The following is a 26,943-nucleotide window of genomic DNA, read 5'->3' as shown; positions in this document are numbered from 1 at the left end:
CTACTTTTATTTTAGTAAAGCACTTTCCATCACGGACAAAACATATGCCATAGGTTGAAATGTGCAGCTTGACCCGAACTCAAGACCGCTACAATTGTGACAACTGTCTTTATAATCTGACTTTATATAGACCCAAATTGTCCAGTATTGCACAAATGATAATAATAAATAATACTTTATGAAATTAATATTAATAAGAATAAAACTGTATGAAATATATAAAAGAAAATGTAAGTATGAAATTATAACATGACTATGAGCAATTTCATAGTAATAGATACTGTGTGAACCCCCCATATTTTCTCAGTTTGTCTTTTTTGTCATATACTGTATTGTTTGATATATATTTTAGATTATTTTATAAATCTGTTTTTCTTGATTTTTTTAATAGGTTGCTATAGCTTCTCATAAAGATACAGTGTCTGTAATTTGGTATTTAAATGTTAAAGTGTGTGGTGGAAGAAAAAAAAATTTCATTTGGAGAAAAAAAGAAGATAATAGCAACAAAAAGTTTATTTCTATTGTATTCCTACTGAAACTTCAAACTGTTTCAAAAGCCAAAGTTTCAAAGTGGCTCAAGTGTCATACTTATGATTTGTGTTTTGATAATTATGAATTGAGTTTGAGTAATTAATAAACGACTTCAGTAATTAAAAATATCAAATACGTAAGTATTTAAGATGAACTGGTTCTTCAATCTTGAATCTCTCTATTCGTATGATTATTTATTTTTTAGTGTCTTCTTCATTCATATAATATTTAACACTTTGGTGCTGTATATCCCTCAACTTTATGAAAGTACAATACTCAGGTCCGTAGGTAGATTTAGTTTGCAGCTTAAACACAAGGCATCCATTACCTGTCAGTACCTCCTTATGCAATATCACATACAGATGGTCAGATCAACACCAGTGTTCTCCTCTGTGTGGCTGTACGGGCCCACAGCGCCCCCAGCAGGTGAGCAGGTGAGCTGCAGCCGAGCTGACAGAAGATAACAGTCGTCCCCATAGAGACAGGCTCCTACAACAGGGCTGCCTGGACACCGTTACACCAGCTAATCCTGTCTCAGAGGCGATGACAGCCTCGATATGAACCAGCCGGCTTCTGGATATGAATAATTTCCTCGAAAACAGCCTTCCGGATGGTTGCCAAACAGATTTTTTATTATTGGATTAACGACCATCAGCCGCCAGCCGCAGCTTTATCCTGAGAGGCCGGAGATTTGTCTCTGTGGGCAGGGAGGAGTCCTCCTGTTATTTCACCGCTAGCTGAGGCCAGGCCAGCATGTTGGCGTTTTAACAACACGTCTCAGACATAAAGCTGTGGAGGAGAACCAATGCAGTCTTAGAGGTGAGCCTTTGTCATGTTTGTCAGCTTATATTCTCTCCCTGTGTGTGCGCAGTTTAGCTAGCTAGCCCTGCTAACGTTAATACAGTGAACTCTGTGTAGCTAGGTCGGTGTTGGGTCATTTGTTGGTCACCCTTCTCCAGCCTCGACTGGACCTAGCTAAAAACGTAACTGACAGCAGCCGTCAGAGATGCCAATATGATTATTTTTTTAATTTTTGGAAGCTAATTATTATAAAACGGCTTTCAATCATGTCCAATAGTGCTGTTTTTCCTTTATGCCAACCTAACACATTATCAGCTGGAACAATATGTCGATAGAAAGTGTTCAATGCAAATGGTCATGACGTACAAATCATAGTGACTGACAGTTATTAACACCTTCATTACCGGCAGGTTAAACAAGGTGAGTCTATGTATAGTAACATCATCACCATCATCATCATCATCATCATTAGAGCAGGTGCTGTCAGTGAGGCAAGGCCCTGCTTGTTGTTCTTCATATCGATGATGTAATGCAATAAGCTGCGACTGGCAATAATGTTTCTGCTTCTCCTCCGTGCAGGATGGATGTGGAGGTGAGTGCTGGCAGGGACAGCACCTGGAGGAGAGCAGCAGCAGCAGCAGCAGCGGCAGATGATGCAGGTGGAGGAGGCATGGAGGCTCAGGTCGTGCCGCTGGAGCTCTATGACTCTGCAAGAGCCAAAATAGACGCAAATCTCCGCTGGCTGTTTGCCAAAGCTTATGGTATAGGTAAGGCTTTCTGTCTGTCTACCTCTCACTTCTGAGACTTTGAATCACTGTCATCACATTATGCTGTGGTTATTTATTAGAGCAAACATCTACTGTGCATGAGCTGAACTCAGGCAATTTGTCTAGTCTGGCTAGACTTCCTGTATGTTTACTGATGAAAAATGACAGCTGCACATATTATAACTTATGAAATATCTGTGTAATATAGACTCTACTGTAGTTGCATGAACAGTTTGCTGGATGCAAATCCTGTTAATTGAGCCCGAACAATTGCATCAGCTCCTTTTCTAGTAGCTGTCTTGGAGAGCAACAAAAACAACACACCTTTACAAGCCAAGGACAAAATAACCACAGCATATTCAACAACATACTATTATGTCTTTGTCAGAGAGCCTGGCTATTTCATTGCAGCCCTTGTAGTATTAGCTGGTATCAGTAAAAATTAAAGTCCATTATGCAGTCATGCATTGACTGTAACAGTGTACGAGAGGATTTTAAAATAGCGTTATCTTTTAGTTTCTTAAATGTTGAGATTTGCTGCTTTTAGATGTAGTATGCAATAGTATACTGACTGTATTTGAAATGTGAACTGTTTGTTGGACAAAGCAAGAGTGCTGGCTTTTTGTTCTCTGACATTTTATAGACCAAAATCATGTCAGCATCAATGAATCGAGAAGGTAATCAGCAGGTCATTTGTGATATGAAAATAATCATTAAACTAAACTTCCATCAGAGTACTTTATTTCTAGCTGATATACTAAAGGACTTCCCAGAGTTTAACCCAGGAAGTTGTTTATCCAAGGCTGTAAGCACCCCATCATTTTATGTATTGCATCTGGAGATTCATTTAGTTAATAGATGACTTCTCTCATTGTAGTCAAACTCATTAAATGTACACCGTTTGCTTTGCATTCGCATCTGCTCTTCTCTTGTAAAAGTGCATGTTTTATTTTCTAAAAGTGTGTGTATGTGATGCTTGTTGTTTTAAAGCGAGGTGGCCCACCTCCACAATAAACACTGCAGGAATCAATTTAATAAACTGCAATGGATTATTACATCAGATGCATAAACTGTGACTATGCATAAAGGGATTCAGAAATAGTGTTGCTAATATATGGTTCATTTCAGTATGTGGTCCAAAACAATATGAATACATTTTATCTATATCTCTAGCTCCCACTTTGTCATCAACCTTCCTAGTTACAGTGATAGATTTATAAGCTGTAACAAAGTTATTGCGCATCATTCACATTTTCACTGGCTTTGTTGTTTGGATCTTTTGACCGTCAAAATGTAAACAGAAGTCCCAAGACAAAGATAGCAGTATAGCAACAGCCCAGACCTTCGTGTTAGTGAGTGAAGACCCAGGACGACATCTCTATCAGCCAAAGTCTTTTATACACGGGTCACTGGCCTTGCCAGCTCTGACAAGGTCTACTAAAACATTAAAAATGATTGCTCTGCATGGCCGGGCTGTAAGCAAATGTCTGGAAATTACTCCTTGAATGTGGGTTTTTGTGTCACTTACTGACTGCTCTCCGGGGAGTGTGAGCAGGAGGTCAGGAGTGTTGTTCCTGCAAGCGTAGTCTTCATGATTTTGTTATTGGTATGACAATGAGGCATTTGGAAGGAGACACAGAGACAGTCATTGTATAAAAGAAAACTCTTCGTCATCATATCCATTTTATGAGCCAGACGTACTGTAGTTTAAGTGTTTCCTGCCTCGCAGTGCTGTCTCCTGTTTTGCAGTGGATGACTCAGTAAATTGACTCTTAGAGGGGAACAAATCCCTAAAATGTAAAGCTTGTAATGTGTGGTGAGGTAAACAGCAGCTGATCAGGGAGGATGGCATTAAATGGGTGCTTTACCCCCCTAATGACCATTTGTATGTCAGCTATAGTTACTTTGAATTCTTGAAGAAAACTGTATTTTTCTTGGAAGCCTCTGGTGAATAAAGAATCCAAAAATAGAGAAAATTCTAGATAAGTTGAAGTCATAGGGGTTTGTGCTTCACAAAAGCAAAATTGTATCAAAATATCTGTTAACAAACTCTCACACAACTCATGCAGTATGATCCAAGTCTTATTTATCCAGTCGTATGCTCTGTACCTCTCCCAGACAGACAGCTCTTTCTGACAGGGAACTTAAAAGATAGTGAAACTTAGACTTTTCTTTCTTTAAGACAAATTCCATTGACAAAAAACAGTAATTTTACCTCAAAGAACACAGGAGCTGCTGGTCTACCACTGCCTCGATCAGTTAGTTAGTTTGTCTTTCTTTGTGACTATAGTGAATCCGAACTAACGCTTAAAAAGACCATAGTCCCACAATAACACAAACTACCAATCGAGGCAGTGGTAGACCAGCAGCTCCCATGTTAAGAGAGGTAAAATTACTGTTTTTGTTAATAGAATCTGGCTTTGAAGAGAGCATTAATAAGTTCCACTTTTAGTTTAGCTCCTTGTTGGAAAAGTACTGAGCATATGACTGGATAAATTAGACCTGGTTTTGATATCGTTGCTGTTGTTAAATGCAGACTCCAGTGACTTAAATTCATCAAGAATTTTCTTTTTGTTTTTGGATTATTCGTTCACCGAAGGGATGCAAGAAAAACATTTACTAAGTGTTTTCAACCTAACATGGGGTGAGTAATTGATATAAAAAGCTCATTTGGAAGGGTGAAGTATTCCTTTAAAATATAAATAATCAGACACACCCTATTTTTCAAAGTGAAAATATAACTGTCCCAAATTTAAAAATCCACAAACAGTATCAAACCATTTCAGGTATCACATAAATCTTCCAATAGCTGGAGCATTTTTATGCTTCATGCCAATGTTGCAAAGACCTCATGCTCTTTCTTGCTGGTTAAAGCTTTACCTCTCTGTTACCCAACTGGGCAGAGATCAGATGCCCATAATAAACACCAAACCATTACCTTCCACCCTGTCAAGCTTCCTGCTTCCCTTAATCTGATTGGCTCTTCCTGACGTCACAGTGTGCCAGGGACACTTAGGAGCCCTTCTCAGCAAGAGACTGATTTCTTGCACTAACTAAGCGATCTTAACTCTTTCCACACAAAATGGACAGTACTAGCATCAGTGTGGTTTGACAGTTATCATAGTTTAAACAAGCTCATATAGTAGAGATAGTACTATACATGTAGTCTTGCACATTTATGAAGGAATAAATGTAACTTATAGCGGAAACACTCATTTTTATAAAGACATTAACAAAGAAATTACATCTTCTGATATATTCTACTACTGCAGATTCCAGAACTGATCAGGTGTGTTGGACTGGTGCATCCTGGTACCTTTGAGATGCCGCTCAACTTTTTCTTTTGCAGTTTTGTTCTCTCACATTTTACTGTCTAATAAATGCTTGCGTCATGTTACCGTCACAATGATGCAAAGCCAGAGCTCATATGGGATTTAGGTTTTAGCAGGAATTAATTGCTCTTGTTAACGGGCTATGATACTGTAAGACCGCTAACTCACTGGAGCTTATGAATATATTATAGCTCCTGGCAACATATTGGTGAATTACCGTAGCATTTGGGCAAATTGCCCACTGAGACTGAGACCATAACTGAATTTTATCACCACTTAAAAGTCTTTTAGGAGGCTATATTCCCATCACTGCTATGATATCTACAATAAACAACCCTAACCCAGTAGTGCTCAGCGTGTCCCTGTTCTGAAACAATATATCATGTTGATGTACAATGTCTTCGTTCTGTGTTTGTTGTCTGTGAAACAATCCCTGGTCATTGATAGTCAGCGTGGAGGTCAGAGGAGCCAAAACAGTCTTATTAGATTAGAGAACAAACCGACCAACACAGCAGTGTTGGGAGGAGTGTGTTGTGTGTGTGTGAGTGCTGGCATGAAAGTCAGCACAGTCAGTCACATGTTTAAGTGTTTAATGAGATTGGACCTGAAGGCTTGTGTCTTTGTCCAACACAGCCTGTTTGTTTAGACTCATGACAGTTTTATTAATGGCCTTTGGAGAAAGCTTGAAATCTTTTCTAAATGTTATTACTAGAAACCAGGGGAATTAGCTTTGGTTTTGTTTTAGAATTAATGTTCAATGTGAAATACTTACCACACCATTAGCTTGAATATTAATAATGAAGACTTAAAATACAGTACATATTCTAGAGAATGAAATATATGTAAAACACTGTATGTGTCATGTTTAGATGAAATTTGACATATATTTTTGTCACCACATGACTCCTAGTTTCCTGTTTACAAGCTAAATTTTGTTCAAGAGTGCTTGTTCAAGAGGAATACATCAAATGCATGAGCTCTGTTTAATGAAATAACTTGACAGACTGACCACGTATACCAGTTTTTAACTTTTTTCTGCAGCGTCAGACTTAGTGTGTCTACAGGGTGTATCAGCTTAAAGGCTGTGTTTCCCCAACACTGTCTCCAGGAGGATTCTCCATTAAGCCTTCTTATTGGAGAGAATAGTTGTGGCTTTCCTCTGCAGAGCCCATCATCTGACAGCCCTGCCCTGACTGTCAGCAAGATCTCTGCTCATCAATCTGACCTTGTCTCTGAAAGAATAGGAACAAAGGCTTTCACCCCCTCCTCTTGATTCCACCTCACACACATATGCACACCAGGGTGGGCTTGGATCAAGTGGATGATAAATATCTAAAGAGTATTAGCAAGTAGGATTAAGAGACAAGCTCCTTTCTCCCCCCTCTAGTTCTCCACGCCACTCACTCAGACATACACACCCCCATGTCAGGGACCATAAAATGACTCAATGCACAGGCCTGGGTGAAGGGATGAAACAGCAACCCAGCCCCCACCATCAGCCATGTTGGCATTCCCCATCACTATCTCCACGGCAACCATGGAGGACAAGGGGGCATTCTGAGACAGCTGAGGCTGAGGAAGTAGCAGGATGAAGAGAGACGTGTTTGGAAATCTGCGAGGGGAAGATGTGCACAATTAGCTTTTGTTGAGAGAAACAAGAAATGAGACAGTTGAAGACAGACCCGCAGGGATGTATAATGAGCATTTTCTGACATGATCTGGGATTCTTGTGTCCATATGGCAGCACTACAGCAGCACAGAGTGAGATGGATACTGTAGGTGGACTGTGCCAAGCAAGCAGTCTGTTGTGAAAGACGCAGCTGAGGTTTTCACAGTGTGCTGTGTGTGTGTGTGTTTCCACTGATGGATGTCTTATTTTGTCTGTTCATCTCAGTCAGCTGGCTTCTAATGAGAAGCTAAATGGAAAAAGATGTTAAGTGGCCGAATGTTGATTCAAGTATCATCATTTATCCTCTTTTTAAATGTGGGTAATACTAAGCCTTCATCTTTCTTTGTTTTGGTCTTGATTCTTATCATTTAAGATACAATTTCATTTTTGAGTGTCATTGCTCAGATCTTGAGACTTTCAACGGACACAGTGTTACAGTGACACAAGCAGCAGACAATCAGATGTTTAAACAGGTCACCAGTGAGCCTAGCTTTTCTAAAGCACTTCTTTTGTTGTAAAAACAATGGTGATAGTATACGCAGAGACTATTATGCATTATAAAAATATTTGTGTGCACAGCTATAGTTTTTATGGTAGGTCAAAGTTGAACAAGAAGGAAGCTCAGCTCAGCACAATCTCATGATTGTATACAAGCTTTGTTGCCTTTGTGCCTTTGTACTGAGAAGCTTGATACCACTTTCATGCATTAATTATAAAGCTAGATCCAGCAGGCCGTTAGCCTAGCTTAGCATAAAGACAGAAAGCAGGGGAAAACAGCTAGCCTGGCTCTGTCCAGAAGTTAAAAAACATTAACCTAACAGCACCTCTAAAGCTCAACATTTAAAGCTGCTCTTTGTAACAACCAGGGAGGTTTGATACACTGAAGAAGGCTTAGGCCAAAAGGCGTCTGTCATTTTGTTTGGCCGTCTGTTGCCCTATTAAAACATAGATTTTGACTCTAGTCTTTAGTGAGTGCTGTTGCCTACTAGTTTCTTTGGAATCCCTCTGCAACTTGCACCCATAACGATTGGAAATATTGGAGTTGCATGTCCTCCTTCCTTCAACAACCAGGGAATCAAATCAAATCAAATAAAGCTTTTTTATATAGCACATTTAAAAATGACCGCAGTTGACCAAAGTGCTGTACAAAATAAAAGAATGACTCACAAATATATAGCAATGTAAAATGTACACAAATATAAAACAGAATAACAGCGGTAAGAACAGTTACGTACGGTGCAGACCACGGATGGATTGGGGGGCTTCATAATGGGGCAGGCTATGGGACAGTGGTGTCCTGTAGCCCTCCATGCTGCCCCCCAGCCCATCCTTATCTGTTCTCCAATTTTAAAGCACCACATACACCTACATCTTGGGGGACAGATGGGAACAGGTTCCAGGTGCCTTATGGCTGCACGGGCTGCAGGACAGCAGTGTGCTGTAGCCATCAGCCTTGCCCCCACCTGTCTCCTATGTCCCTCAATTTTAATGCACCACATCACACTTATGGGCACTCACATTCACATTCACGGTGTAGGGTTAATGTTTCTCCGTCAGGGATCGGAGAATCATAGTAAGGGGGGGGGGGGTGGTGGGTTTACACGCACTGTAGATACGCATGGCGTGGCTAGTGAGGCCCGGCCCTCCTGGGCTGAGGGTTGGAGCCAGGGAGCCCATTTACATCATGGTGGTTTGGCTGGGTTCCCGGTGTCTGGGGGGTCCCGTGGCCCTGTGGCGGGTGGGCCGGGTGGCGCCCTGGGGGCTCTGTGGGTTCCTGCTGGGGTTCTGCCTCCTGACCGGCTGTGGTTTATGGGCCCTCTGCTATGGGGTCCCGATGGGGGATTGACTGCTCGTGGCGGTCCGCTCTCTCCTGTGTGTTGGTGGGGGCCCGTCCTGGGGGGTTTGGGCAGGTGGCCCTTCGCGGTCCCCTGGTTCCCAATGCGCTGGGGACATATGCCTTGCAGTATCACCGCCTCCTTGCCTCCCTCATCCGCCCGGGCCTGGGTGGGCTCTCATTACTGTCCGGTCCGGCGTCTGCTGGTGGCCGGCGCCTTGTGCGGGCCCGTCCGGTGCGGTGCTGGTTCTCTCCCTGGGGGTGGTGCCGGGCCCCCGCGCCTGGCTCCTTGGGTTGGGGGCGGTCCCTGGGTGCGTCCGTGGGTGGGGGATGGGGGTGGGGGTGGACGGGTGGTCGGGGGCGGGTGGTGGTTTGGGGGGGTGGGAGCGGTCCGCGTCGGGCGGTGGGTGGGCGGTGGGTGGGCGGGCCCTCCTGCCCCGCCTGTCTGGGGTGTGTCTCTGGCTCTCTGGGGGTGCCGGCCTTCGCCGCCCTGGGTCCTTGGGCCTGCGTGGTGTCCTGCAGCCTCTGCGGCTCCCTGGTCTTGGGGTCTGGGCACTCCTGCGGTCTTGGGGTGCCATACCGCCCCCCTTCCCCCGCAGGGCTGGCCCTGGACCCTGGTGATGGTTTTCATAAACACATTGGGAGGGTTCAAATACACACATGCATGTTCGATACTTCAGCTCCGTGACGCATCGCAAAGAACCGATGGGATCACTCCAAAGGGGCCCACTTGCTTCTCAAACCTACCACACCGCGCTGGCAACTCTTCTCTGCAATTGGGCTTTCCCCCTCCACCAAGACTCTCACATTTTTGGTGTTCAGTATAGACTTCTCTTTTGTTTTTGTTTTTCAGTACAGTATAGTAGACATGTATATGTTTATTTTCGATAATCTGCATGGAGCACAACCACCTCAAGGCCACAATACATCAGCTACACTGCATGTTTCTCCCCTGTTTTTTTTTTTCGTTTGTTTGTTTATTTGTTTGTTTTTCCTCCTTCTTCTCCGCATGAACTATCACTATATAACTCAGGACTTAAGCACCTGCCCCCTCCCCCTTGCTTGTTTCCTTACTTTCCCCCTGACACACTTTGGTGTATCACGGCCCTCTCTGACTCATATTAGGAAGTTTTTCCAATAAAGGCTGATAGGCTAGTCTCCAGGGAGGGTGGGTGACGGTCACAACCATGCATTATGGGTATAAAATACTTGACTGCAAGATTAACAGTGCATCAATCTTCACAAGAAGCTTACACCCTTTAGTGGCGCTAAGCTATGAAGACCAATGCAGACAAGTAAAAAAAAAAAAAAAAAAAAAAGAACAGTTACGTACGTAGAACGTTTTAATTTGTCTTAAAAGTGACAATGGAGGGGGAGCATTTGATTGAGAGCGGAAGGCTATCCCAAAGCTTTGGACTAGCTACTGCAAAGGCATGATCTCCCTTACCCACCAGCCATTGCAGGACAGTTAAAAGACATTGTTCTGAGGATCTAAGAGGTTGGGAGTTGGAGTAGGGGCAGAGAATTTCAGCAATATACTGGGGTGAATGAGACTCAACAATCAGTTACCATTCTCCAGATTTACATACAGCACCTTTGACTGTTTTATATGTCTTGGTTATTTTACACTATTTTTGTTATTTTTTAAACTATAAAGTGTAAAATGATGATTTGTGACTATTTCTTGTACACTAACCAGCTGCTGGCTGTAGCTTCACCTTTCATTTTTTCACCTCTTCATAAGAAAGAGAATAAGCATATTACCCAAAATGTTAAACCATTCCTCTAAGCTATGTTGACTAGAGTGGGCATGTCCCTCTTTACAATTTATCCACATGGTAAATGTAATCAATGTTGACTGATGTGATTTACAAAACTGCTAAAAAATGAGCCAAATCTTCCTTTAAATATGATGTCTTTCCTCAGATAATTTAGTAATATTACTTATTAATTTAGGAAATATTCCTAAGCCCCATTTGAATTCCAGTATCCCAGTTAATTTTTTTCTTTTGTCCTCATTACATGCATTACTATACAAGTTGCTGACTCTATCAGACACCAGTCTCCCTGTCTATGTTTGCCTAAATCTACCCAGAAAGGACCAGAAGCTAAATTTCGTGAGTGCTTCAGGCCTTAACTCTGGATTAACATGTCCAAGGCATATAAAAATAGCTGCCCCACGTCTGTGTCAACGAGCAGGAAAACACCCTCATGGCTGGGACAACACCATCAGCTTAAGTATCGCCACTAAGTCCTGTTAGCTCATTGGCTTAAAGCCTCTGGTCCACCTATGGGTTCTCAACATTGCTACCTGGCATCGTGTTTAACCATTGACTTTGTCTCAGTGCTCTGCTCTTGCGCTGGGTTCTTCTTAGACAGTCTAATACCTTGAAAGACTGTGTCCTAGGAGATTCTCTGTTACGTAACATGGTGAGGCATTGGTGAACACGTGCGTGTGTGAACAAAAATAGTTTAAGTGTGGATGCATGCTGGGATTTGTCACTTAATACAACTTTAATAGGTATAAATAACACACTGGCTGACCCTGAATGACATCCATTCAGTAATACATGTATGCTTGTCATTCTTTCCAGATCACATCCCTGCAGACCTGCGGGACCCTTTCTATACCGACCAGTATGAGCAGGAACACATCAAGCCCCCCATCATCCACCTACTGCTGTCTGGAGAGCTCTACTGCCGAGTGTGTGGGCTCATCCTGCACGCTGAGCAGGCTGCCTCCCTCCAAAGCCACCAGTCTGTCATCCAGGCCCTGTCCAGGAAAGGCATCTATGTCCTGGAGACAGACAACACACCTGTATCTGATCTGGACCTCAGCTCCACTCCCATCAAGATGGTGGGTAGCTTAACATTACATCTGGTTATAGACCATCGTTAACGTTTGTTCACACAAGAAAATCAGGAGTTAGCAGTTAGCGAGTAGCTGGTGAACACAGAGGAGCCTGTAGCAGCTAAAGAGCCAGATATTTCTCTAAAGAGTAAAGAGACCAAGTGATCACACACACAAATGGATGCTAATGTTTAGGGTGGACGTGTAATAATACATTTGCTTTATGTGATAATATGTCGATGTTGGGTATACAGTTCACTCCACTGCCCCGAAGTGGCCAAAGCAATAAATGAATACTGCTCTAAGAATTGTTAGACATTTAGTACATCAGACAATGTTCACTTTTATGGAAATGAGGGTACAGTACATTCTCTGCAGTAGTATAACCTTGTGAACTGGCAACCCACACTTGCCATCTGGCAACAAGCTAATGTGACTTTGCTTTCCAGAGCCGAATATGAGCCAAGAGTATTGGAATAAATAATGCACCAGTGGATGTGAGTGTTTTGCAGGTTTTAGGGTGTGTAACTAAAATATTCATGAAGTAAAATGCTCAGCATTTTTCATTTAATATGGACCCACCTGTCCCAGGTTTTAGACATATCCCACAGGTGAGAAAACACTAAAGGCAACAAGCTCACTGAGAAACAGCAGCTAATGTGTCAGTATATGAAAGTAATCTTTGCTCTTGGCTACATGGGAGTGGAGACACTCATGAGACTGTGAGACCACCATTACATGTAATAGGTTCTTTGTTTGAGAGTGAGTTAAATAGGGCCAGGCATCATACTGATACTGTACCGATGGTGATATGAGACCAGACATTGTTAGATTTTGGATATCGTAATATCATAGGTGTTGTTTATTCTTATGGTTTTACAGGCTGCATGAAGTACAGCGATGTAATTTTCTGAATTTACCAGACTGACACCTTACAAGACACACTTAAAAAAACAAGCAGTAATGTATCCATAGATCATAAAATCAAACAATTCCGTAATATACAATAAAAGTTAAGAAAATGACTAGACAAAAATCGTAATTATAAATACTAAGTATAAAATCATCACTATAAAGTCGTCATCAGTGCAAGTCTTAGTATGTGTGTCACTGTTCAATCAGACCAAATATGCTAGCTTGAAAAGGTGTGTTTTCAGAAGGTATTTGAAGGTGGAAAGGGAGTCTGTATTGAGAATGTCATAAGGGAGAGAGATCCAGAGGCGGGGGCAGAACGGCTGAAGGCTCTAGAACCCATAGTAGTCAAGCGGGCAGATGGTGATGTGAGGTGGATTGCAGAAGAGGATCTAAGATTATGGGAGGGTGTGTAGATATGATGTGAGTTCAGACAGGTAGGAAGGGGCTTGGCTACATTTAAACACCAAAGCCCCCAAACGTGTCATCCAGGTGATTTGCACATCTGGTTAATGCCTTTGAATCTGCGTCAGGATGTTGGGTGTGTTTCTATTCGCATTCTCTACAACAGTGAAGCAGCGCACACAAACCTTCCTCGCCTTGAACACAGCTCTTTCTCTCTCTCTCTCTCTGTCGCTGTTGTGGCGGAACAGGAATTTACTGCTAATGGTGTACAACTGAAGTTATCCAGGCAAAACTTGCTTATAAACTGGTTTGGCATCAGTTTGCATACCATGTATTCTGCATGCGGCTGCATACATCATACTGTGACTCCTGTACAGTGTGGCACAAATGCATGAATCGTTACTAGTCTCCACATAATCAATCTGATTGTGATATTGATATTGATGTATTTGGTTAAGAAATATTGTGATATTTGATGTTCACCACATCACCCAGCCCCAAGCTGAAATGTGGAATGAAACTACCTTTTAAGGTAAAAAGAAATCCATGTGCCAGGCTTCCAACAACACACACACTTTTTCAGCTTTAGCTCACCCCTGTCCTTCATGTACCAATAAAAAAGTGAGTCATGAAATAATGACATACAGTTGTGGTTGCCTCACGTGTAGGCTGAGAAGGATTTTGCCTCTAGAACTCTGTATGTTTCAGTCAGGAAGTTCTGCCTTGTTTCCATGGCAACTCAGTGATGGAGCATCTCTTACCTTTTGGGATTATGAAATCAGCTTCAACAGAAAAGCACACACATGCACTACCATTTATAATGCAGTACAATAACTGTGTGCAATATTATCAGCAAAGTCTGTGTTCTCCCAGAGCTCCCACATCCACCTCATTGATGCCCTGATGATGGCCTACATACTGGAGATGATCAGCATAGAGAAGGTGGTGTCAAGTGTCAAGCGCTTTTCCAACTTCAGTGCCTCCAAGGAGCTGCCTTTTGACCTGGAAGACGCCATGGTCTTTTGGATCAACAAGGTAAGAACCAGACATGAGTGGTAATGTTTGACATGTGTGCGTTCTTCTATCTGTGTTGACCTACGGTGTCTTTGTCACGACAGGTGAACACAAAGATGAGGGAGATCATGGAAAAAGAGCTGAAAATAAAGCAACACTTTCTGGAGTCTCCCAGTCACCAGAAGGTAACAGCTTGTGTGTCTCTTTGTTTTACTCCCTTGTCTCACACTCGCTTTGTCTGCCACTTTGTCACTCCCTCTCACTGCTTTAGAAAAAAAAGCTTCCTCTCTTTAGTGTCGTTCTTTAGTGATTTTGTTGCCTTTGTTAATTGTCTGTCTGGCTGGGATTTCACACACGCATCCTTTCCTCACTGGGTGCAATAACTGTCAGGTGGTAAGGTTTAGTCATTGGATCTTGCTTGCATTGTGATCTGATGACCACCTCACTTCACCTTCTGATCACTGCTTCAAAGGAACCCCACTCCCCAACCCACAGACAAAATTGAGATAACCCTCCAAGAACACCACCCCAGGCTTAATATCCACAGGATTTCATTAAAGGGGCAAGTATTGTTCTGGGTAGAGGAGAATGGAAGAAATATATTGATGATGCAACATAAAAAAGTTGATATTAATGCAGTTTCTCTGTACTAAACTGTTGTTTTGGAACTGCAGTTCCCATAATTTCTGGGCTCTGGGGATGTATACGGGAAGTAAAATTTCAGAATTAGTGAAGTCACCTATGGGCTACAGCTTGAGCCCTACTTTTTTGGCCAAATTGCTATCATTAAAAGTATGCTTAATTAGCTATTAGCAGTTCCTGCTTGCAGTGTACCCACAGATGTACAGATAACTATCACTGGATTACTTTGATACTGAAGAAAACTTATAAATATGATTCTCAGGCAAGTTCTGGAGCCACAGGGAGCATCTTTTGTCTATAATTTCTAAGGCGGATTTCTGGATGTTTATTTGTGATGGAGACTGGAGATAATGATATCCCTGGGAAGTGTTAGTCAAGCTAATTGTCATGTCTGTGTGTTCATATTTGACTGACTCTGCGCCTTCCCTTTAATTCTCCCACGCCTCTCTGGGGGGGGACATGCTTCACAGTTTGAGAACCCCTGCAGTTTGTTGACTCGCCTCGGTTCCTATCAATCTGTCAGAAAAGGCGTATCATTAAAAGACAAGTGTCAGCACAGTGTCTCGTTGGGCTGCTTCTGTAATAGGGTTGCATTAGTGAGAAATAATGGGACAACATGTAATGGTAGCCTTGTCATTGAACTTTTAATTATACGCAAAGACCTCTAGTCATTTTCCTAATTTCTGCCTAACCCTTTCCAGATGTCTTTAAGATCAGATCTGTCTCCGTGGTAACGGGATAATCTGATTTCTTGTCACTGTATATGACCCTTGACTTGTCTGCTGCTCTTCCTGTTTGTGTCTCCCCAAACTTTCCTTCCTCCCTTCCTGCCTCTTGGATACTAGTCTCCCTCCAAGTGGTACTGGAAGCTTGTACCTGTAAGTGCAACTGCAAGCGTCTCCTGTGTGAGTGTACATATGTATGAGATGTGTGTGAATCAGTGTGGGATATTACATTACAGGAATAAGCAGAACCAACAATTAATAGTTAATGAAAGACACAGCAAAAAAGATGCCACAGTGCCCCTCGGTGGCAAAGGAAGAAACTGCAATCTTAGCACTCCTTTTCCCTGCTATTTGCTTTTACTTTGCATGTAATCCGTTAGCAATCCCTTCAGCTGAGCTTTCACAGTCATCACCTTCCTTCCCCCAAAACATCCTCACACCACTGGTTCTTTCTGCTTGTTGTATTTTGTTTTCATCCAGCAAAGATGAAGTGAACCTGTCTGGAGTGCACTCATCCAGTCATGGCGTGTTTAATTTCATTAACTTCCTCCCAATCATTTTTTCTTCCCCCACCAGCCTGATTTATTGCATGCTCTGACCAGCTATTTATTGGAGCCTGTGGAGTTCTCTCGCGTGGTAATGTACCCACCATTCACCCTTTTCTTTAGTTCATCTTTAACTTTATTGTTTTTCTCTTTTTTAACATTCATCACATGCACCAACTGCTATACCCACCTTAGTCTTAGTCACATTATTATACCTGAAAGTTGCCAGTTTGTTTGAGTGGAGGCAGGCACACATTATTGTACAACATTGAAGGTTAGATGAAAGATGCTCCCGTAAAAGATTTTGCAAAGCTTCACCTGACCTAATCTGATACAAGGTTTAAAGGTCACCAAATGGTAGATGCTAGTAACAGACACCCACTCTGCAGTTTATGTCTTCAAGGGCGCCAAAGAATAATTTACAGAATGAGAAATGTGTTTGTTTGTGACAAGTGAGCATGTTCTGATTAGATATATGTATGTTCTTCAACCTGTGCCCTCTCTTGCCATGTAGGTTCGTTACAGAAGAGATCACCTGTCAGGTCGGACACTTCAGCACTTCCCTTTGTTGGAGGACCTGTTAAAGGATGTGTGTGACGGCACGGCTCTGCTGGCTGTTCTCCACTTCTACTGCCCAGAACTCATTAGACTGGAAGGTAAGACGCAGTAACGCTGGACTGCTAGATGCACTGAAGATATTTATAAGATACGTCTGAGCCATGGTCTACTGCTCCTTTGCCTTAGGTTATATGATCCTTAAAAGAATAGTTTGACATTTTTGGAAATTATTTGCGGACTTGCAGAGGGTTCGAGATCAATACCACGTAAATATACATACATTTGCAATTACTCGATCACTATATTGAGAAACAGGCGTCAGAGTGCGCTACGGAGGTCACTGCTTTAAATAGCCTTTCGGTAGCTGTTTTTCAGGCTTTTGATTGGCCAACATCTTCTTATTCTTCTTTGCGTGGCTTTAGGGTTCCGGTTATATCGGCACCCCTTGATTTGACATGCTCTTGACAGTGCTTTAATTGGTTTTTATAATGAAGAACGGAAAATACCTGTTTCCAAATATACCTGTGTCCGTGTGGACTAGGCCTTAGCCTGAGAGTATTGACCATTTGTTGTCCTGTTCTGTGCAGATATCTGTCTGAAGGAGGTCCCCTCCATAGCTGACAGTGTGTACAACATTCAGCTACTACAGGAGTTCTCTAATGAGTACCTGAACAAATGCTTCTATCTGAAGCCAGAGGACTTGTTGTATTCTCCACCAGTACTAAAGGTAAGCCCCAAAACACCTCACACCCAGAAGATACTTTCCTTCAACAACAGTGTCATTGCTTCCTGTTGACCTTGAACTTGACCATTGTGTCTTCCAGAAAAATGTAATGGTCTTCATTGCTGAGCTCTTCTGGTGGTTTGAGACTGTGAAGCCAGACTTTGTGCAGCCGAGGGACCTTCATGAAATCAGAGACGGTATAACACTCTCTATATATTTGCTTGTTATTTATGAAGGCGCCATTGGCTCTTTTAAGTAATGGCATACTATGTTATAGGATTTCTTCTAATACTTTATATCCTCTTTGTAGTGAGATTGCTGCTGCAGCCTAAGAGTTCACGATCCCATATTTCCATCTCCAACGTCAGTAAACATGGTTTACTGGCATCATCAAACTCAGCTGATGTGTTGGCCATGCCCCCAAGCCCCGACTTCAGGTATTTTCCAGTAACTACATTTGTAACACCACACACAGTCAGCTTTACTTATAAGGCACAGGTTTACTGATTCATGTACTGTACTTTTTCTTCCCCTTCATATCAGTTCTGAGAAAGGCCTCAAGCCTTACACCTTGTTTTATTCTTTTTATTGACTTTGTCTATTTGCACATTTGTATGCTTGTAATGTAAAACTCAGAACACAGGAAACTTAAAGGAATACTTCACCCCCAAATAACCATTTGCATATCAGTAGTTTTGGAGAGAGCATAGGTAAGTTTCATTTTTTGTTCAATTTACTGTTAAAAAGGTCTGTCTGTTTGGGAAGTACTGAGCCTCCGAGTGGGTAAATGAGACCGGGATTATACTGCACGACCTCAGCGAGAGTTTGTAAATGAATGTTTTTAATATAGTTTTGCTGTTGTTAAAGGTGTTCACTAAGTACTCATTTAAGGGACTTACATAATACATTTTACTACTCATACACTAATTAATATGGTAAAAGTCACAAATATAAACAACCTTTCTGTGTGACAAACATTTAAATCTGAAGAAGTATTCAGGTAATTTTAGATCCAGTTTCTTCTGGCCATTCCTTCATTACATTACCGCAGCACTTGTAACTGTAATGTTATAAATGCCTCTGCACTTTGCACAGTGTAGCATCTCCTTAAATATTTAAATTGTGAAGTAACACTACATTAGTGTTATTTTGGATCCACACTATCAGAGAAACACATTACAGAGAAGCAACATCATTTAGACGTTTCAGATTCCACTGTAAAACCCAAACTTCTTTGTCTTTCCCTTACAGCGCTAAACCAAGCTCATTAAGCCCGTCTCACTCTTTACTGCCCCTGAGACAGAGACAACAGAAAGTGGCTGAGGAGAGCACTTCAGGTAATATGAAACAATATTTACTCAGGCTGCGGTGCAGATTGCTGCCTCAGGTCACAAACAGAGTTGTTCAAACAGAGAAATAGGAAAAGGAGGATAGAGAGCAGGAAGAACAGCCTGATTGTTTTTTGAAGGTGGAATGTAAGTTATGTTCTTGTATCTGTCCCTAATGAATGTCTGGAGAATGAATTCCCCATATGCAGATTATTAGAATCATCCACAATTAATATGCATGTTTGATGAGTCATATTTTCTTTGTACAGAGCTGAGAAATAGGTCCAACTCTCTGACACGTGATGGACAGCACCAGGGCTCAATACTGGCCTGGCCAGAGAGGAGACCGAGGTGAGCAGCGTGATTACAACCTTCAAAATGACTGTACTGACTAGTCAGTGTATCAACTAGTACAGATACAGCATTCAATTGTTGTCCATGAGTCATTATATTGGCTCATGTTAATCATATTCCTCCCTCTCTTCCTGTCCAGGCCTTTATCCCAGCCGGTGGCCTACGCTCTGCACTGTCCCATGGAGGAAGATGCAGACAGTATCAGCCTCGCTCGCTCCATCAGCAAAGACAGCCTGGCCTCAAATATTATGAGCTTTACCCCCAAACACATGCTGGGGTCAGGCCCTCCACTGCCTCAGCACAGACTCAGTGGTCAAAGCCTGCTTAGTCACATGCGCATAGAGGATGAAGAGGAGGAAATAGAAGAGGAGGAACTGGTTGCTGTCATCCACCCTTCTGCATTTTCTCGACGTCGGCTTGGGAGTGACATGGAGCAGGATGAGCTGGAAATCCCGAGTGCACCCTCCACCTCAAGGGGGACTAATACTCGTCGCTCTCCCCGCCTTGACATGGGTCCCTTTACACCCGACCACCCGGCAGACAGCTACTATCTGGAGCCTTTGATGCCAGCCATCCCTAAGCCAGCCAAAGAGAAGAGCATCAGCCTGAACAAGGAGGAGGAGAGTGGCGAGAGTCGCTGTAGAGCAGCAGCTGCTAGGAAAGCAGCCATTACTGTCCCACTGACCTCACAGAGGAAAGCCCCTGAGTCAAACAGAAGTGGCTTTATGCCGATACCTGTGGCAGAATCAGTCCCGAGCTCTCTCAGGCCACCCACAGAGGGGTCTGCAGGCATCTCTCAGCCTGAGAAGAAACAGTCCTCAGGCTTTTTCCTTCATTTGTCAGGAGAGCCAGACCAACACAGTCCTTTCTCCACTACGCTTGAGGTAGGGCAAGACTCTGACTCTGACATCGCAGACCTGGAGGAAGATGACGAGGAGGACGATCAGATGGAGCTGACTAGGGAGATGGTGAGGAGAGGAAAAGGGAAATACTTAGAGGAGGGAGAGGTGTGTGAGTTTGGAGAGGGAGAGGGCGAGTCAGACAAACTGAGAGAAGACTCAAAGGTAAGTGAGCGGGACGATAAGGAAGGCGGCAGCGGACGCTCGAGCCCTTGCCTCAGCACAATATCCTGGGCAAGCAGCTGCAGCGCTTCGGGAAGCACCAGTGTCAAGATGACCAGCTTTGCGGAGAGAAAGCTCCTTAAACTCGGTCTCCGGGATGGATTCTCAAGTACCAGCAGCTCTCAGAAGACCACGCCAGATGGCTCTGAAGTGGCCCCCTGCCCACCATGGCAGCTGAGGGGTGACTGCAGCTCGAGCTGGCCAGGGAAGGAGCCCAGTTCTGTGCTAGGGAAGAATATGGTGGTGAGTCCCTCAGTAGTGCCTTCAGAGCTGCTGCAACTTCACATGCAGCTAGAAGAGCAAAGACGGGCTATTGAGTATCAGAAGAAGAAGATGGAGACCATGTCCGCGCGGCAGCGACTAAAGCTAGGGAAAGCTGCATTCTTGAACATCGTTAAGAAGGGCGGGGGTAGGAGTGACACGCTTCCTCTGCCCCTGAAATACTCCCAGGAGTCCTCAGAACCAGCTGACAGGAGTAATGTGAAGAGCCAGTCGTGCAAGGATGACTCCTGTCTTGATGCTCTGAAGATGCAGGCAAATCAAACAGAGGGAGGACAGATGAACAGAAACAACAGGTTGAACACCCTGCCCCAGGATAACGGTGCAGAACCTGACATAAATGAGTGTTCCCACTCCATAGATCTACTCAACGTAGCTATTAGCTCCATTCAGCAGCAGATGATGCAGTTGTCTTTACAGCAAGACCTGCTGATGAAGAGTGTGGTCTCACCTCCAGAGCCGGTAGAATCAAGCCCTAGCACAACCCCCACTACAGCAACACAATCAACATCCTCTACCTCAGACTCCAGATCTTTTGCGGTTCACTTTGTAGACATCGGTGGCAGCAACACAACCCCCGCTCGCCGTCCTCCTAAGCTTAGCTCCAGCCAACGCAGCAAAACCTCGGAGCGAAAACAGAGTAAAGACAACAGCAAGACAGCTTCTGCCAAGTCTAATGCACAATCCATGGAGAGAAGAGAAAATTCTGGTGGAATCCAGGAGAGCGGTAGTGTTGAGAGCTCCAGGCCAGAGAGAAGCATTCAGAGAAACACCACCTTTAGAGTCCGCGATGATTCCAACCAACGCAGCAGTGGAGAGGGAACTGGGTGCCCCTTGGACGTTACACCAACGTCTCCTTCACAGGCTTCTGAACAAGAGGAGAACAAAGTTGCTGACTCACGGAGAGAGGCTGCAAGTGGGGATGACAGTTCCAGGGTCAAGAGTCAACTGATCGAGGTGGACCTATCAGAGCTTAAAGATCCACAGGAGGACGGTAGCGCAGACGTTATAGACTGCATGGCAGAGGGCGAGCAGAAGAATGTGCTAGGTTTCTTCTTTAAGGTGAACTCTTACCTTAATCTTTTTTATGCTTTGGAATATCAAGAGTACCATCTGGGAAGCATATTTACTATTTCAATGATCTCTTTATTTTCCAGGATGATGAAAAAGCAGAGGATGAAATGGCAAAACGTCGTGCCGCCTTCCTGCTCAAACAGCAACGCAAAGCTCAAGAGGCGAGAATACGCAAACAGCAGCAAGAACTGGAGAGCGAGCTCAAACGTGATGAGATCAGGTACGTTTTCATTTCACCAGCTCACAAATTCATTCTAAGTAGGAGTATTTGCCTCTCTGTCGTGCAGTTAAATTCTGCCTCTCTTAACTTCAAGGCGTAAGGCAGAAGAAGACCGCATTCGTAAGGAGGAGGAGAAGGCGCGACGAGAGCTAATTAAGCAGGAGTACCTGCGGAGGAAGCAGCAAGCGTTGATGGAAGAGCAAGGTCTGGTCAAGCCTCGCCCACGCACTAAATCTCGCAGGAACAGGCCTAAATCACTGCACCGCGAAGAGTCCAACAGCCTCTCCAAAGGATCCACTACACGTAAGACGACCTTTTTAAACAGCGTATATTTTTGTCTCGTGCTTCATGTTGTCTTGATACTGTTCAGCAGCCTAGAGTGGTGTCTTTGTCTACATGCTGATGGGCTTCATGTGCACTTGCATTTTCGGTTTAGTTCACTTGTGTATATTCGTGTCGTCCTCATGTGTGTAACGCAGGTAATTCTCTGAAGAAGTCCTTGTTGATCAAAGCCCAGGGCTCAGCAGCAGACTGCAGGGGAGGTGAACCTTCTAACCTGCTCTGCATGATGTGATATCAATATACATACACAGCCTGTAAAAATAGTTTGTGACAAACCCCTGAGGAGTCAGCTATGGACTTCATATGAGGAGGATCCATCAGTCTGTTTAGAGAAGCTGATTCTGATCCATTTGTCGTTTTGTTGTCTTGCCTATTATGCAGCCTCTGTCCCTCATTTGAATCACAGGGTTGTTAACTGTTATACACAGTAAAACAGGTGTTTTTATTTAGTTAAGCAACTGGCTCTAAATTCTCCTGTCATTTTCAGCTGATCTGAGCTGCAGTCATCGAGGATCAACGCTCTCTTTGGCAACTGAGGCAGACAGCGTCATCTCTGGAGGGGCAGAGTCACAGAGGTGAGACTTCCTGTGCTTTGTGTAAGAACAGAGAGATCATCTTTTTTCCATCTTTTTTATTCATGTAGTTATTTGACTGACTTAAAAGTGTGTCTTCCAGGGCTGGATCGGTGTGCTCTATGGAGTCATTCCCCATGCTGAGCAGGGCGTCCAGCAGGAACATGGAGAGGGACTGGGAGAACGGTTCTATAGCCTCTTCCATCACTTCAACTGAGTACAGTGGTGAGCAGAGATACAATATTTCTGATTTTGTCCACTGCAGTAAAGAAATTGTTTGAACTTTTGGGAGATGCCCTTATTTGCTTTGTTGCAGAATGTTAGATGAAAAGTTCACTACCACTTTCATATCTGTTCTGTAAATATGAAGCCAGGGCCAGCAGCAAGTTATCTAAGTTTGTTTAATTTATAAAAAAAATGTGTGGTTGTTTGAGGGGATTTGTCCTCGAACCAAGATATAAATGCAACACTTCTTTTGTTTTTTTGCTCCCATTTTTCACAAGTTTATATTAAATATCTAAGACTTTTTTATGCACTCAAATACTTGTTTCTCTCAAATTTTGGTTGCAAAGTTGTGTGAAACGCCGCCAGATGGAGTCAGTTTAAAACACTGGTAACAACGTGATATAAGGAGCTAGAGAACCCCTCAAGGATGGGCAGGAGGGGTGGTGGATTGGTCCAACAAACCCTGGACTTTCACCTGGGAGCCCAATGAGTTTTAAGCCAAACAATCATTGTTTTTTTTTTCTACCCTAACCACGTGCTTTTGTTGCACAAGGAAATAAACATAAAAACAATACGTTTTACCACCATTGTAAGCTTATTTTGAGAAAGACTGTATGCATCTAATGAGCAGAAAGAATACATTTCCTGTGAAAACGGAAGTGTATTTTGAAAAGACACAATGCATGACACATGTAACACAGTGTCCCAGAACATCTACAACAGACACAGGAGGATACCTAGCACATCATATGTACACGTAAAAGTCCACTGACCCAAGCAGCGATATTTGACGAGTTGGGATGAGAACGCATTGGATCGACTCTTTGAGAAGGAGATGTGTCACACTGTATGAGTCGAATGGTGGTCACACGAGATAGTAACTGATTCTTTGGCGTGTCTGTGACCAAAAAATGCATTTCTGCTGGTCATGTGAAATCCCAAAAATGTCCTTTTCAAGATAAAACTGCACGTTTTAAAGCAGCCTTATGGTGTGACCATCCCATGGCACACCTGTGTAGTAATCATGGTGTTTAGTCAGCATCTTGATATGTCACACCTGTCGGATGGATTATCTTGGCAAAGGATGAAAGCTCACGGACAGGGATTTTCACAAATTTACAACCAAAATTTTTAAATATTTTGTGTGCATAAAAAAGTCTTAGATCTTTTATTTAAACCCATGAAAAATGAGAGGAAAAAAGTGTATGTGCATTTGTATTTTTGTTCAGTGAATTTCTTTGTTCAGGCCATGACTTCCTAGACTCTTTACCAAGAGTTTGCCAAGCAACTAGTGGAGACTAGTTGGAAGTGTGCATTTTTTTCCCCAAAACTGTTCTTTAAACACTGCACATTTATCTTATTAATCCTTTTGTAATGTTTTTTCTGTTAAAGGCCCTAAACTCTTCAAGGAGCCGAGCTCCAAGTCCAACAAGCCAATCATCATCAATGCCATCGCTCACTGCTGTCTGGCTGGAAAGGTTAATGAGACCCAGAAGAATGTTATTCTGGAGGTCAGTGTGATCACTTGAAAATAATTTATTGATGGTGATTAGTGTGAATATGTAAAGTAGGTTTATTTCTTATCTGTTGCTTTCACAGTTAAATTTATCACTCCTGTTTTGCCATATTCATAAATTATATTTCTGTCTGTTTCACTGATTGTAGGAGCTGGAAAAGTGTGAGTCCAATCACCTGATCATCCTCTTCCGTGACGGCGGGTGCCAGTTCCGTGCCATTTACTCATACTCACCAGACACTGAGGAGATTGTCAAGTTCACGGGAACGGGACCGCGCTCCATCGGCCGGAAGATGATCGATAAGCTCTACAAATACAGCTCGGACCGCAAGCAGTTCAACGTCATCCCTGCCAAGTCGGTGTCAGTCAGCGTGGACGCCCTCACCATCCACAATCACCTCTGGCAGGTCAAGAGACCGGGGAGCGCACGGAGGAAGTGAAAACGATGACGCTCGTTATAATTTCTGATCTATCTACGACTGTTGGGCAGGACCCAATAATCTATGAAACGATGTGATCATGTGACTAATGTGTCATTAGACAAGGGAGGTAGATGTCAGTCTGTGGCAGCGCAAGATCACAAAACACCTGCCACTGAATGTTTTCTTTTCTTTTTGTCTCGTTAGCTTTTTATTCTGCATGTCACACCTTTAATTTGTGGGTACGTCTTACATTAATTGGGGCACTACTGATTATGGACTGAATCCTATGTAGCAGTAAAGATGAGAGTCGAACGCCACTGAATCTACTTACTCTAGCGAGCATACTACTGATACCAAGTGCAACTACACACAGGAAGTGGTGGACATTCACTTGATGATGCTATTTCAGCTTGGCAAAAAAAATATACCCAACTGCTGTGATTAATCCAGGCTCCACATACAGAGCCCCAGTCATTCACCAGTAACTCCTACTGGTCAGTGCTTTTACGAAGAGGATGATTTGAACTCTTTTTTTAATGTAAGTATGGAATGGATGTTAGTGAGTGGTAATGTCCAGTCTTGTTTTCTATTTAGTGTGTTTGGGGAAGTGTGTGAGTCTTTGTGATAGGGAAGGGGAGAGCTGGATGCAGCTCTTGTGCGTCCAGCTCTGAATGTGTTCTCTCTTTATTATGCTTTAAAACTGCAACAGAACTATGGAGCAAAGCAACAAACCGTTTTCTTTTTAGTTTGGGAGCTGTGTTTTGCTGTTACAGAAACGGGGGGGAATTATACTAGTATTCCAAACAGGAAACACTTATCAGACTCAGTGCATTATACCTTTTCAGTACTGCATTATATTGTATTAACTTCATACTTATATTCAAACAAGCATATGAGCCACATGAGATCTCCGACTGGCTCATACTGCTGAACCAAAATGAACCGAGCTACGCCACTGAGCTGTTTGCTGCTCATTAACTGGATTCTGGTGAGACGTACGATTTTAATGTAGCTTCTGGCGCTCAACACTAGTAATTTCCCTGTAATGACTGACTGTCAGCAGCTGGTGTAATGTGGGAGGGAGGTGGGGGGGAACTGCACAATACTTGATATTTGTTTGCTGCATTTTGTACATTTTTGAGTAGTATTTTTTGTACATTACGTACAAGTTATGTTTACTAAAAAGCAGGCACTATTTTGAGGTTTATTCTGTTACAGGCTTTCAGAGATGTTATGAGTCTTATTTCATTGTGTTATATTGTATGTTTATTTATTTTGAAGAGATATAATAAAATGCAACTAGGTATGTTTTCTGATGAAGTGTGTGCTTCTTTAAATTGCCGTGGACTATGCACATTTTTATTTGTGCATCTGTTTCTTACAGCTCCATTTTTCTTTCTTTAACCAGCTGCTTTCCTGTTTCACTCCTCATTTTCATCACATCTGTCTCACTCTATTTCTCTGCTGGTGCCTTGCTCCCCCTCTGTCTGTCTCACCCTCATGTGGTGAGGGAAAACTTTTTGAAAGGTCTGTAGGGCTGTTTATGTTATGCGTACTATACTCTTACACAAATTACTAAACACTATAATACACAGTCATCTCTTTTGCCTGTAATTCATTTCTACTACACAGTTGAGCAGGAGCATCAGAAGTGATGAGTTTATGTGAGTAGACCTTTTCCACGGCAGACATTTTCACTTGTCATGTTTGGAAAAGCACAGGTGAAGCTGATAACGAGTGATGGCTCGGTGGCATTAAATATAAGGGGGAAGCTTTTCCAGTGAGCCAGCATGCACAATTCTCGGACCCTTCCTAAGTGGAATACAGCTGTCATCAATGTTATTAAATACACCTGAGTTCTTCCTACTAAGGCATGTCAAAATGCCTACCATGAAAAAGGTCCAGAGCGAAAGGGGGAATATATTTATTTTATGTCAGATTTATTTCTTTTTTATTGTCTTTATCATTTGGCACAGATTTTTGTATTATTTTCTCTGTGTATGTGAGTTGTGCTTAACTCTGATGATTTCTACGGTGTTCATCAACGGTTTAAAATAAAGAGAGGGAGACCATAGCTACGACGCTTTAGCTAGGAGTACTGCAAAAGCTACAGCAAAAAATCCCAATAAGCATCCAGGAAAGGTCTCTGGAGTGGATGCTTCAGATACAAAAGACGCTGC

General features: G+C 42.9%; 1 protein-coding gene across 5 annotated transcripts; it reads left to right on the top strand.

Moving 5' to 3' along the window:
* The first annotated feature begins 982 nt into the window (after positions 1-982).
* Positions 983-26,079, top strand: camsap1a (calmodulin regulated spectrin-associated protein 1a). 5 transcript variants are annotated; one of them, XM_033646755.2, is made up of 20 exons: positions 983-1,350; positions 1,912-2,099; positions 11,529-11,791; positions 13,976-14,137; positions 14,221-14,301; positions 16,060-16,119; positions 16,543-16,684; positions 17,174-17,313; positions 17,411-17,507; positions 17,621-17,747; positions 18,562-18,647; positions 18,908-18,989; positions 19,132-21,454; positions 21,550-21,686; positions 21,781-21,989; positions 22,166-22,228; positions 22,516-22,603; positions 22,704-22,825; positions 24,218-24,336; positions 24,491-26,079. In XM_033646755.2, exons 2-20 carry the CDS (start codon positions 1,913-1,915, stop codon positions 24,779-24,781), a joined length of 4,779 nt encoding a protein of 1,592 aa, XP_033502646.1. In that variant the 5' UTR covers positions 983-1,350; position 1,912; the 3' UTR covers positions 24,782-26,079. The 5 variants fall into 5 exon arrangements, with proteins under 5 accessions (XP_033502646.1, XP_033502648.1, XP_033502647.1 ...); XM_033646757.2 differs by lacking the exon at positions 16,060-16,119 and adding an exon at positions 15,604-15,636; XM_033646756.2 differs by lacking the exon at positions 16,060-16,119 and adding an exon at positions 15,604-15,663.
* Positions 26,080-26,943: the final 864 nt, after the last annotated feature.

Source organism: Epinephelus lanceolatus, chromosome 19 (genome assembly GCF_041903045.1).
Source record: "Epinephelus lanceolatus isolate andai-2023 chromosome 19, ASM4190304v1, whole genome shotgun sequence".
In the NCBI taxonomy this organism is placed as follows: domain Eukaryota; kingdom Metazoa; phylum Chordata; class Actinopteri; order Perciformes; family Serranidae; genus Epinephelus; species Epinephelus lanceolatus.
This window is presented reverse-complemented; position numbering and strand designations above follow the sequence as displayed.